At 43.9% G+C, this 12932-nt stretch overlaps 1 protein-coding gene across 2 annotated transcripts in view; it reads left to right on the plus strand.

The window, feature by feature from the left end:
* The window catches only part of SYN3 (synapsin III), a 202623-nt gene that overhangs the window by 177759 nt on the left and 11932 nt on the right, over positions 1-12932 (plus strand). For both annotated transcript variants that reach the window (XM_032689324.1, XM_032689325.1), the window contains exons 10-12: positions 2532-2606; positions 5927-6029; positions 12030-12164. In XM_032689324.1, the coding sequence (XP_032545215.1) occupies positions 2532-2606; positions 5927-6029; positions 12030-12164 (313 nt within the window). The remainder of the gene's footprint in view (positions 1-2531; positions 2607-5926; positions 6030-12029; positions 12165-12932) is intronic.

Raw genomic sequence — 12932 nt, forward strand, 5'->3', positions numbered from 1 at the left:
GGTCACAAATCTGTTTGATCAACAGATCTCTAAGAGCCTGGAGTCCTTTCCTTTAGGATACCGTACACTGTGTGGCCCCCTGATGTTTAGGATAGTTGGAAGCACTTTGACTTTCATTTCCTGAGAAAAATGGGGTTTGAAGCAGGACATTCTTAGGGATTTTTGTCTTCAGTCTCCTTTTTCACTTCATACAACAGAAAAAGGGAAATAGAAAAGAAGCCATATGAGGAGAAGCTGAGGTCACTTGGTCTGTTCAGCTTGGAGGAGACTGAGGGGAGACCTCATTGCAGTTCACAGCTTCCTTGTGAGAGGAACTGGAGGGGCAGACATTGATCTCTTCTCTGTGGTGACCAGTGACAGGACCTAAAGGAATGGCCTGAAGTTGTGTCAGGGGAGGTTTAGGTTGGATATTAGAAAAAATGCTCTTAACCCAGAGGGTGGTTGGGCACTGGAACAGGTTCCCCAGGGAAGTGGTCACAGCACCAAGCCTGACAGAGTTCAAGAAGCATTTGGACAATGCTCTCAGGCACGTGGCGTGCCTCTTGGGGATGGTCCCATACAGGGCTAAGAGTTGGACTTCATGATCCTTGTGGGTCCTTTCCAGCTCAGAGTATTCTGTGATTCTGTCAGTTTGGGGGCACAGTTGACACCTGAACTGATCAGACATGCTTGGAAGGGAATGATCTCAACAGAGGCTGTGGTGTGGGAATTCGGTGACTGATTCAGTGGGCTTCAAATAAAACTTTTCAGTTTCAAAATGGCACAGTTCCCTTACAAGAAAGTTAGGAATACAGCAGAGAGATATATTTTATGTCTTATGCCCAATATTGACTGGGGATCAGAAGGTATAAACAAATCAAACAAATCAGCCCAAAGGCTAGAGCAGAGTTCTTATTTTGGGAGCTTTGCAATGTCAAATTTCCTTGTAAAACTGTCTAGCTGTGATTTCATTTTCTTAGGGACAACACAGCTGCTTACATTTGGTATCCCAGGTACATTTTCTAAACACTGATGTCAAATTATCTTGTTGCTAATCAGACTCCAGGAGTTCCCGTCAGTACTAATGGGATTCTGGATGCTATCTGCTACTGCAGGGCAATTTTCAGTTAAAAATAAATGTTATCAAAGAGTGGTCCTTCCCATTGCAGAGCTGAAAAACATAATCCTAAGAATCCCATGTCAGAGGAGAAAGAGAGTCTGAGGGTTGAACACTGATCTTACAGGCCATCAAAGGGCTCATAACATTCAAAGCTTGAGAAGAAATCCATTCTTCTGCTTAGAAAGCAGGACAGCAAAATGGATGCTGAGTGAAGGCAACAAGGCAACAAGGGGTAAGAGATATGGAAACACGTAGTTATGCAACACAGTAATCAGTACAGTAAATGCTTCTTTGCCACCCCCTCCACTCCTTCAAATATGGTTAAAAAGACAATTTAAATGTCACAGCAACTATACATCCCATTTTAGAAGAGAAATAGAAAAAAGCACTCCAGGGTGTCTCTCACCAGAGTAAAGGGGAATCTTAGGTAGTTGGCGATAATGATCCAAATTTATAGTCTATGGGGACATCAATATTCCCACTGCTGAACATAGTTTAGCAAGTTCAGAGTCTCTTTTGCGCATCATATTGAAAAGGTGAGAGAATTGGAAGCAAGGGTTCCCACAATCTCACATTGCAATGTTGGATCACACCTTGTATTCCCATCATAAATCTCTACCTAAATCTTCTTCTGCATGGAGATGCTCCCTGGATGTATCCTGTCAGCTTGTTGATTTGTCCTACTTTGTACACTACGGAAGGGTTACCTGTACAGTGTTGTCGCAGCAGGTTGTTCAAGGTCTGCCTTGGGCCTAAGGTCAGGAAAAGGAAAATTTTCACCTCGATGAATGATGGTGAAACCCAGGACTTGCCAGAAACAGTACCTTTTTTGGAAATTAGCCATCAGCTGCAACTAATGAGACTCCAGCAATTTTACAAGTAGAAATTCTCTAAGCCCGAACACAGTGAGCCACAGACAGGTCAGTGAAAAGTCGGTGAAAAGGCAGTATGATCATATATTCTGTGACATCAGTACAATTGAAATCAAATTTAGGTAGACACAGAATATCAGAGCTGACATTTGTGAAGCTGCTCAGGCAAATATTTGCCTGGAGAGTTGGTCTTCCATGGACGGAGGATGCTACCCATTGCTGAACACAAGGGTGATTATCCCAGAGATCTTCTACACACATTTCAGCTCCCCCTAGGTCTGATTTATAAAGAAAGAAAGTACTCACAGAGCCTGATGTGTGCTCAGGATTCCTTGGAGGTTTCCCTGTCTAACTCCTCATTCAGCTTTTCATGAGTTTGAACAACGTATCCTGTATGGAGTGTTGTTCAGGAAGGATTTGGAAAGGCTTCTGGGAGGAAGAACTTCACCTCATCCCCTCCTGTACAAGCACAGAGTCAAGAATGAGGACTACAGTATGCATGAGGATGGGGCAGGAGTCTATTTTCATGTTCAGGTTATGTTTTTGGTTTGTTTTCCTAGGAGGACGTCCATCTCTGGAAACTGGAAGGCAAACACAGGTTCTGCGATGCTAGAACAGATTGCAATGACAGAGAGGTAAGGAAGAGGGTTTCAAGACAGTATTAGCTATTCTTGGGTTAGAAGGGAGGAATTGTATTTCAGACTTTGGTTAATTGAGAGAACTGGTAAGTGAGGTCTCCTGGGAGGCTGAATAAAGGAGTTTAAAAGACCGAGTGTTTCCTTAAAAAATACTAAGGACACAAAGGCAAACTGTCCTATTTTGAAGAACAGACTGAAAGTACAGCTAGAAACCAACATTGCTAAATCATTAGATCTTTGGTGAATGTAGCCACAGGAAACAAGACCAGCATGCTGAGGTCAAGCACACCAGCACAAACATGTAGGGATAAAATCAGAAAGGTCAAAGCACAAAACAAGAAGTAACAAGAAGTTATTCTAAGTACATTACTAATGAGAGACAGACTCAGAAAAGTGTTTTTCTTCTGCTTAAAAGAGGAAAAAAACTGTCAGCTGAAGTGCTGAAAGCACTTTTTTGCTGTAGTCTCCCAAAAGTGGACACTGTTTTAGCTGAGGTCTTCTCCCTGCTGAACAGAGCAAAAGGAATTCCCTCGTGCATCTTACAGATATTTGCAGATGGTACTTCTATATCTTCAAATCAGTGTGATATTTGCTAACACTGCAAATCCATGACACTGTGGACTCATAATGTGCTTTGTTGTAACTCCCAACCCTATTCTGCAGAACTGCCATCAAGTCACTTGTTCTCGTCACTTATTCTCCATCCTATTTAAGTAGATTATTCATAAATTTATAGACTCCACAGATGACATGTAGGCACTCATCTCTCGTGAATCTAAGATTTTTTTCAGATTACACCTCCAATTTGTCAGGATCATGGTTAATTCTAACTCTGTCCAGGTTTGGGCACTGTATTTGAAGAAAAACAGCAAGAAGCTGGAGAGAGTCCAAAGAACAATAAAAGGAACATTCAGAGAAAACATAATCAACTGATGAGAAAAACATGCAACAATTGCTTATGTAGTTTTCCACCTTTTTCAGTTAGAAGACCATTGATATTTTTCCAGTAGAGGTGTAGACTCATGCCTGCAGTACAGAGGTTCACTTTCACTCATTAGCTGTTACACAGCTGGAAGAAGTTGCCTACAAGCTGAACACCATTTTGTCTTAAAGATGAAGAAGCTAAAAAAGCACAATCTCTTTAAATATATGAAAGGCTGCTAATAGGCATTTCTCACTACTTATATTATTAGTACAATACTGTAAGAAATAATGGGCTTAAATTATAGCAGAAAAGGTTCCTTTGAAAATTTCTTGTATTTTCTAACAGTAAGGATGGCATACCACAAAAATTTCCCAGACATGGGAAATCTCTGTACTCTTTCAGAGCAGACTAAAGAAATGTCTCCTCTTTGGGGTGTGAGAGTTGTGCAGGTGATCATCTGAGGTCCCTTCTGCACCTTTAGTTCTGTGAAAGAGGGAAGCCAAGCCAAGCCCCAGATCAGATGCTGAAGGTGACTTGGTACGACCCTAATAGTACTGTGGGAGCTGGGCATTTTAATGTGTCCTGGTTGTTTATAACACAGCTGAAGCTAGAGAGAAGGATAGACATTACCTAATCCAGTATTGTAAGACTAAAACCCAGATTCCTGACAACCTGCCACACTGCATTTTGAAGGTTCATTTTATAGATGTAGTACCACAATTTACTACTCTAGCCTTATCCAGCCATAAATGCAAAAAATCTCATTGAAATCTGTGAGTCATCAGTGCGTGCAACAAAGCAGGAGTGGGCTGCAATGAGTAAGAGCAACCTGAAGTACCTACTGTAGTGAACAGTAATCCAATGGATCTACATGCTAAGGTAACATAAAAATGGCAGTAAATCCTCTGAAAATGCAACCCCTGGTGCATGTGCATAAATACACTCTTCTTCCACACAGCACTACTATTACACCTCAGCAGCCCTGATGCTTCCCAGTGCTCACCTATGGCCAGCAAATGTTAAAGACATAAAGCTATCAGGGTCTCTGGCATGAGAAACAATTCCCTAAGCTTGGCTGCTGAATCCGGACACCTAGAGATGTCCTTCAGAAAAAGAGGTGGTTCTCACAATGGTGCCCCTGGATGTGGGGACACAGCATCACCTCCTGCCTGGCTCACAGGCTCTGTAGTTCTCCTACTCCTTATGCTGCTGACTCCTCCTCAAACACTGTCTTCCTGAAGATCTGGGGTGAACATACTTGGTCTCCTCATTAGGGATCAAAGAGCACCGGTAGTCATATAAGTCATAATCTTGCTTCTTCCCAGAGACATTGTGTTCACACAAGTTGATCATTATATTGTCAAGCTATGGGGATTCTGGCTGGCTTCAAGGATGTAAACTTGTCCTTTGGCCAGAACAGTTCTTTCCCCAGTCCCTGTAGGGTCTGCAAAATGTCAGTGTTTTCATGAGACTGTGGCCTTCCCTCCCCTCTCTGCATCTTGTCATAGTCCTGCTTACAGATCTGCTGTTCTGAGATGATTATTTTTATTTAAATGGCCAGGACTGCAGCACAGCTGCACAGGAAATAAAACCAAGCTGCCTCATTCCCTCCTCATTTCCACAGCAGGGGGATGCAGTCCCCCTGTAATACGCCTCTTGTCATTCTCTCTTCTCTTCTGACACAAGGATAGCTAAGGGGGCACCAGCTCACTTTCCCATCCTGGGATGGCTAAAGAAAACGACTGCAGCCTTTAACTGTCCCGCTAACAAAAGAGTGCCTGGTCCATGTGACGAGACCACCTGAGTAGGAGCAACACCCAGGGGACAGAAGAGAGACAGGAGACTGTAAAAAGATAAAATTGAAAGTAAATTGCAAAATGCAGGAGCCACTGGGTTACAGATGAGGGAGGGGACGTCTATTAGCTAAATTCAACACTCACTTTCCAATCCTATTCCAGTCCCAATGTGCAGGACATCTTATCAGGAGAAATCTGCCTGCATAATGGAGGGCTTTCAGGCAAAGCCAATACAAACGCTGAGGGACCAACACTACTGGGAGATTAAATGAGCTAAATATTTATAGCTTGGCTGAATAACAAACAACTGGAGATCTGATGTAAATACTAAGGAGGGAAAGAAATATTTTAAGGTGGCTTTGAGGGCAGGATTGAATCAATCTGAAATGAAGGGAAACTTTAGGCAAGATTTTTTTCTTTGCTCCGTCTCCTGCTCAAGAGAGGGAAGCAATCACCCAGCAAAGTATATGAAGGATGCCTTGTAATAAGGGCTCCCATATCTCTTTGTGTTGCTATGGGCAGCAGGGTGGGTGTCTGTATTTGGTGGACTACCCAATGACAGGTAATCCTAGGCCATGCTTTTGTGCTTTCTGCAGGTACAGACTCTGGGCAGACGCCTGTGCGGAAATGTTTGGAGGTCTTGACATCTGCGCTGTCAAAGCTGTCCACAGCAAAGACGGAAAAGACTATATCATTGAGGTGAGAGTATGAGGAACCTGAGTGCAAGTCTGCTTTGGGAAGTGTATCTGCAAACATGCTGCATTGGAGTTCACAAGCACCAACGTGCTTCACGTACCCCTACACTGCCCTGCAGTCTCTGCTCCTCCGTGCCAGCCTGTATCCTCAAGCCATGGCCCGCTGATATGTAAGGAACTGATTTAGAGTTCCAGGCAAACTGGCAGATATGCAGCAAGGTGTCAGGGTTGAAGTGCCTTCATTTCTCAGTGAAGACTGTGAAAGAAAATAGAGAGCCACAGAGCGCTTGGCCACGCCAGCTTTCCAGCCTGATAAATCCCCACAGAGCAGAATCTTATCTGCATGGGTGCAGATATGAAGCTGCCTTCTTATCAAGCACATAACAGCCTGCGAGTGTTGCTGGCAGCATCCAAACTTTGGTGCGTCTCAGTGCACCACTACCCAAGTTCCATCCTTCCCAGCTAAGCACTCACAAAGCCAGTACCTCTCTCATAACTGCTGGTAGGGATCAACAGCATCGTCAATAAACACTCTCATATTCAACCCAACCTGAATAGAAGCACTAGATGATGTTATAATAGTGGGCATGTTAACCTCCCTCTGTTACCCAGACAGAGGTCCAGCAGGTGATTTAGTCCATTAAAAATCTAAGTTTCTCTCTAAATGAACCTTTTCTTCAATCAGTTTAAAGGAAACCTACTAATAAAAATCCTAGCTACATCTAATTTGAAAGAGGAAAATAAATGGTGTAGCAAAAATTCCATAAGCAATGGGAGCAACCTGATTTAAAAAAAAAAACAAAAAACCAGGTGTACTTTCTAAAATCTTTTGCCCAGATAGCATTCACTACAATAACAGGCCATTAAGACAAAGCACCACAGAGTAACTATGGGTAGTGTGTAGTACAAAATTTTGTGTTCAGAGCTGGACAGACTGTGCCTCTCAGAGTTGAAGTTCAATGTGCTCCTTACCAGACCAGGAGGCAGACATGGAAGTGGGGTAAATAGCACACTCAGGTTATCTTAACAGGGCAGAGATCGAAGAACTGGCCAGAAAATCAAAGTGGAAAGTGAAGAGATGCTCTGGGGGAGAGAAAATCTGGCAAGTAAGCAAGTGCCTCTGTCACTATGTGACCGAAGGAGGCACAGCATCTGACCTGCTGTAAACTCCACCAACACGGAACAGCTGAGGGAGATGAGCAGAGCCAGCCTATGGCTTCATGCAGGGGTGCTGACACACTGGAAAGCTATGTGTGGGAGAGCAGTCCCACCCGCTGAGGATTGGGATGCTGATGAGAACCACATGAGCTCTCCAGTGACTGCGCATTCCTGCATTATGTATCTGCTTTCCCCAGGGAGGGGAGCAGTGACCTGTCAAAGGCCATGTGATATAAGTGTGCTGCCAGCAACTGAATGCTGATGAGCCTCTGTCTTTCCTGAATTTATGGGGTTGGGGCTGATGGGTCTGCTCCCGTATGCAATTCATCAGCACCTAGAGGAGCATCCCCCAGAGCAGTCTGTATCCCTGCTGTGCTCTTTTAACTCTCTATGCCTGTGTAGCTGGGAAAGGAAGAGCAAGAAAGCAGTCTCACTAGAGACAACTGCAAGGACATTTGGACTGTGTCCATACATGGTCAGATGTGAGATGTAGTTTTCATATCCCCGCATTTATTCTTGCACATAAGCCTATGTACGTGCACACCTGACTAATTCTGAGCTTAAAGATTATATGCCTCCATCTGGGTATGCCTCTGGGTTTTCACATCTGCCACCATGTGTGTCTGACTGGGTAAAAGGCACATCCATACACTAACAGCCATCATCAGCTTGCACACGGAGAAATGTACGCTAATACTTCTCTCTTTGAGACCAAGGTAAACAGTAATGGAGCTAATATGACACAAATCAGAAGAAACACAGCAGTTTCAGATGGGTCATACTGAATTATCTCAGTGGAGAATCTGATGGAGTGGGCCTGATGCATCAACATCCAACAGGCATTCAGATGCCAGGCTGATGGACATTGTTGGAAAAGGAGCAGAATAGTGCAACATAAAGAGCAGAGCAAAGCCAAACAGGCACCTTTTCTACTTTATGCAGATCTGAGGGAGATGTTGACAAGTAATTAATTGCCTCCAGCCAACTTCCTGGAGTACTTTTCTTGGTCTGAAACTGAGCCCTTGTTTCGCTTTGTTCTTTTGACACTGGGAGAAAAAAGTTATTTGACAGTGTGACGGCTGTATTTCATTGGTAAGAAGGAACAGTGTGCTGTGACATTTTACAAGAAAGCACATCTAAATGGGCTGAACAAATAAGGAATTTGCACAACACAATCACTGGCAGTAATTAATTTTCATAGTGCAACGTAATTCTTCGGGAAAGATTCGCAGAGGTGGTGATGGGCAATTCTACGAACTGAGATTTGTCACAGTGGTTTGTTGCAAACAGAATCAGATTAAGACAGATGAGCTATCAACATAGCACAGAAGTAATCTTGCAGTCATGGTATTTTCTCTCTCTTGAATTTCACCTTCTTCTCTTTTCCCATGGCAAACAGACAATCTGTTACGTTACCGGCCTTCAAAACATTAGCACACTTAAGTACCATTTTCATGTCTCATATTGAAACAGATTATGGATTTATCAATAAATGCTGTTAATTCTTTTTTTCTCTGCTTTAAAGAACTTTGTCAGTTTGAGGAAATATTCAACATAAGTAGTCAGCACTTAATCAGAAGGCCAGATCATCAAAACAGTGCAAATTCTGTACCAGCGTTAGCAGCTAGATTCTCAAAAGAGCTCAGCAATATGTATGGTTTAATAATCTCCCTATTTTTTTGGTAATCTAATCTATTTCCACATCTCTGCTATGCTGAAAAATATGAAGCAAATAGAGGGCAAGTGAAATGGTCCCTGTGATTTATTCTTCTTCCTGGAAGAATAAGCTAAGCCTTACCCACCATACAGCTAAACTGTGTTACTAGACATGCTCCTTGCTGCCCTGCAAGGAGCCCTGCCCACCCCTCCAGCACTGCCTATCGTTTCTTTTGATATGTCTAATCATCAGTTTCCTTCCTTCCTTCCCTAGAAATCACCTAACACTCCACTCTTGCACATCAGAGAGTGGAATAACAAGCCCGGCCTTCAGGCTTCAGCATCAGAGAGGCACAGTGGGAGAACCACGATGGTGTTTTTCTGAGTCTCTTCTCTGCCTGGCCACTTCCCATCACCCCTCATTCACCATATCAGGCAACAGCAGCTGCATCAGGAGCAGCCACTGACCTTGGGCAGCTACAAGGACAGGTCCATATGTGCCAACATCTTCTTGTCTTGTCCAGCTGTTCTGTGATTGCCTAGGAAGAGATGAGTGCAGTCTATCTGTGATTCATGTATTCCTCTCAGCCTTTGATTTATTTCAGTATTAGCTTTTGTATCTGCCCAGTTCCAGACCAATTCCCCCTTTCCGGAGGACAGGCAAGGTGACATCTCATGATTTTTTTTCAGTTCAGTGGCAACCAGCTGTGTCATTTTGCCCAAAGAAACCACTGCCATTTTCAAAGGCCTTCCCTTGTGCATTTGACTGTTCACTCTTCTATTTTCTGTCTCCCACATCTCACATTCCCCTGCCAGATACTATACAGCAGGACAGCAGATAGCGTCATACCTGGTGCACCTCCACTAGTTCAGGTGGGACCAGTTCATTCCCCCTGGTGCCGTTAGTTTATAAAGCACCATCTTGCCTTCCTCTCCAGACAATTTAGCCACAGAAAAAGGGGAAAACAATCCTTAAGATGGGAAAATCAGCTCTCAACACAGTAACGAAATGGACCTGTTGGAGTAGATCCAGAGGAGGGCCATGAAGATGATCTGAGGGCTGGAGCATCTCTCCAGGCTGAGAGAGTTGGGGTTGTTCAGCCTGGAGAAGAGAAGGAACTGGGGAGATCCTATAGCACCTTGCAGTACATAAAAGGGGCCCATAAGAGAGACAAGGACAAACTTTTGAGCAGGGCCTGTTGCAATAGGACAAATGGTAATGATTTTAAACTAAAAGAGGGTACATTTAGATTGAATACAAGGAATATATCTTTTTACAATGCGGGCAGTGAAGCACGGGCACAGGTTGCTCAGAGGGGTGGGGGATGCCCCATCCCTAGAAACATTCAAGGTCAGGCTGGATGGGGCTCAGGGTAACCTGATCTATTTGAAGATGTCTTTGCTCATTGCAGGTCTATTGGACTAGATGGCCTTTAAAGCTTCCTTCCAGCCCAAACCATTCTATGACTCCATGAAATGCGGGGTTTGGGGTGTTTTGAGCAGAGCCGTGTCTCAGTGAGTCCCACAGCGGGTGGGAGCAGGGAGCTCGGCTCGCCTGACTCTTCGCAGGGTAACGGCATCATCTAGTGGCCACACGGGTCCCTCGCACGGCGCGATGCAGGGAGATGGGAGACCTCTCTTCTCACTCGGGAACAGGGATTGCCAAATTTTCCTTTAAGGCAGGATTGGACAGGGGGAAAACTGCGCAGCCTGCTGGAGGGCCCCCCGGAGCCCTTGGCTAGTGAGACTCAGGCCATTCCCTGACACTGTTAGGAAACTTCACATTCCCCACCTGATTTCTTAACAGAAAAACAGCTAAGTGAATATTGGAAGGAAAAGCCACAGTGTGTATTTAGCTGAACACTGCCATATAATTTTCTAACCTCCTTCTTTCACCCCGTGGGCCAAGTAGGCCATGGATATAAACATCGACCCACTCTTCATGTGTACCCCAGTTAAAAATTCCTAAGTAGCTTCTCCAATGTTCAAAAAAAGACACATATAGAAATTAATCAAAACTATTATTCTGCAAGAAAAGAGCAGAATACAAAGTCAGTGAACTAACCTCACTGATTTCCTCTTCTTTAAATCTAAAAAAATGAGGGTGCAAAACTTTCTATTTCCCTCCAAGAGTGGACTCTTGCAGCCTTGCTAGGGCGGAGTGCACTGTTATCTGAGTGTGAGTCAGTGCTTTTCTTAAGCAATGCAACCTTTAACTCTGCATTTTCAGGGGTTTTAATGTTTGCTTTAAAAATAAAAGCAAAATAAAATAAACTCTTCCAACCCTGATATTTTGGTACTATTATATTTACTCCAGCTGAACCTTAACTTCATCATAGTACAGTTCTTCCTGTGGGATTTAGCTAATGCTTGCAAAGCACTTGATTTATGATGAACTGCTGAAAATTATGTTCAGGGCTGCAGTACAGCTGAGGGTCTGCTCTGCTTTCATTATTATTGCTGTCAGGCCATTTCTTACCTCAAAGACCCTTTGACAGTTTTCCTTCCCCCATCCCCACAGTCTTGCTTCCCACTTTCCCCAGCACAGTTGTAGAACTTGCTTGGTAAGCAGTTGTATTGCAGCAATATCAAGAGAACAAGCAGAAAAAAAAGTTTACTTTCCTGCACTGGGTGCTGTTTTGGTGACATCCTATTCATTATACATCTGTGGTGTTTATTTCCCCTCTCAGGGTGCAGTGCTTTGTGTTGATTAACCCCAAATGTTTCCTGGTTTCCTCCTGTCCCTGTTGCTCTCATCTCCCCAGGCTTCAGCACATGTTGGTTCCCTTCTCCTGTGGCCCTTTCAGCTGCAATGTCACCCCCAAACACTGTGGGAAAATACCAGAGAGACCTCATCCATCACAGACATCTCCCCAGGACATGTGAAAGAAAAAGTTTGTATTTAGTTGATTTAGAAAGCCTCCAGCCATCAGAAGTCTTGGCTTGGCTTCCAAGTTGTAAAGGGAAGGAAGATGGAGAGCTGGGGGAAGTACATGCTATTTCCAAAAAACCCTAAGTGAAATTCCATGCCTGGAGAAGTCAAGCATGTTTCAGCATGAGGAGAGGAGTGACTATAGGTGTTGGCAAGGATGTGGAGGCACAAAACAGGTTCATGTGAGAGGTGAGTTGAAACAGGCATCTGCCAGCAGGAAACCTCCTTACTAACCGTTGTTTTTATCTCCTGTGGCAGGTGATGGACAGCTCAATGCCCCTGATTGGGGAGCACGTAGAAGAAGACAGACAGCTTATAGCTGATCTGGTTGTTTCCAAAATGACTCAGCTTGTCATCTCTGCTGGATCTACACCGTCACCGCTGAGGCCTTGGGTATGAGTGAATAGAGACCTTGTGGCCAAGTTATTTCCCGAACTTTTTTCTCTCTCTCTCCTCGCTGAGGGTGTCAGGCAGTCAGACATCTCAGAGAGTTGAACAATTCCATCTGGGAGTGTATTGGACAGACTGACTCCTGTTCTTCCACAGAAGTCTCTCATACACTCTTTGAAGTGGGTGCCCCTAAGGAACACATCTTACTCTCTTCCATAGAAGGATAGAAAGTGAGGATCTCCACCAAGACTTGTTCTACTACTTACTGCAGACTTTCTTCAGGAGGAGGCTTGACTAAGGCTGAATTAGTATAAGACCCTGTCACTTTTGCATTTAAACTGACCCCTTAGTGCTTCTCGTGTGCACATATTTTGAGTTTCAAATGCATCTAATTTTAGTGCTGCATTTCCCAGTGGCAGTTCCATGCAAATGAAACACACCAGAATATAACCTGTGTATCCAGGTGTATGTGCAACGCCTCTTTCAGTATCTAGCAGGGGGACAAGCATGAAGGTTTGAGGACCACAAATCTGTACAATAGAAAAGACAAGAGAGTAAAAAAGTTGAGGGATAAAACTGACTGCAACTGATACAATTTTCATTTCCACTTGAGACAAAAAAAAAATAGGAGAAAGCACTTTATGGCACTCTGCCTTTGTCAGATGACAGTCCACTCCTGTTAAACCAGGTCCCCACGTGAAGGGTATTCGAGGTGACTCCAGGTTTTAGCTAGAGTGAAGGAGTAGACATTTAATAGATATTAAAAATGCT

The sequence above is a fragment of the Chiroxiphia lanceolata genome, chromosome 5, assembly GCF_009829145.1.
Source record: "Chiroxiphia lanceolata isolate bChiLan1 chromosome 5, bChiLan1.pri, whole genome shotgun sequence".
In the NCBI taxonomy this organism is placed as follows: domain Eukaryota; kingdom Metazoa; phylum Chordata; class Aves; order Passeriformes; family Pipridae; genus Chiroxiphia; species Chiroxiphia lanceolata.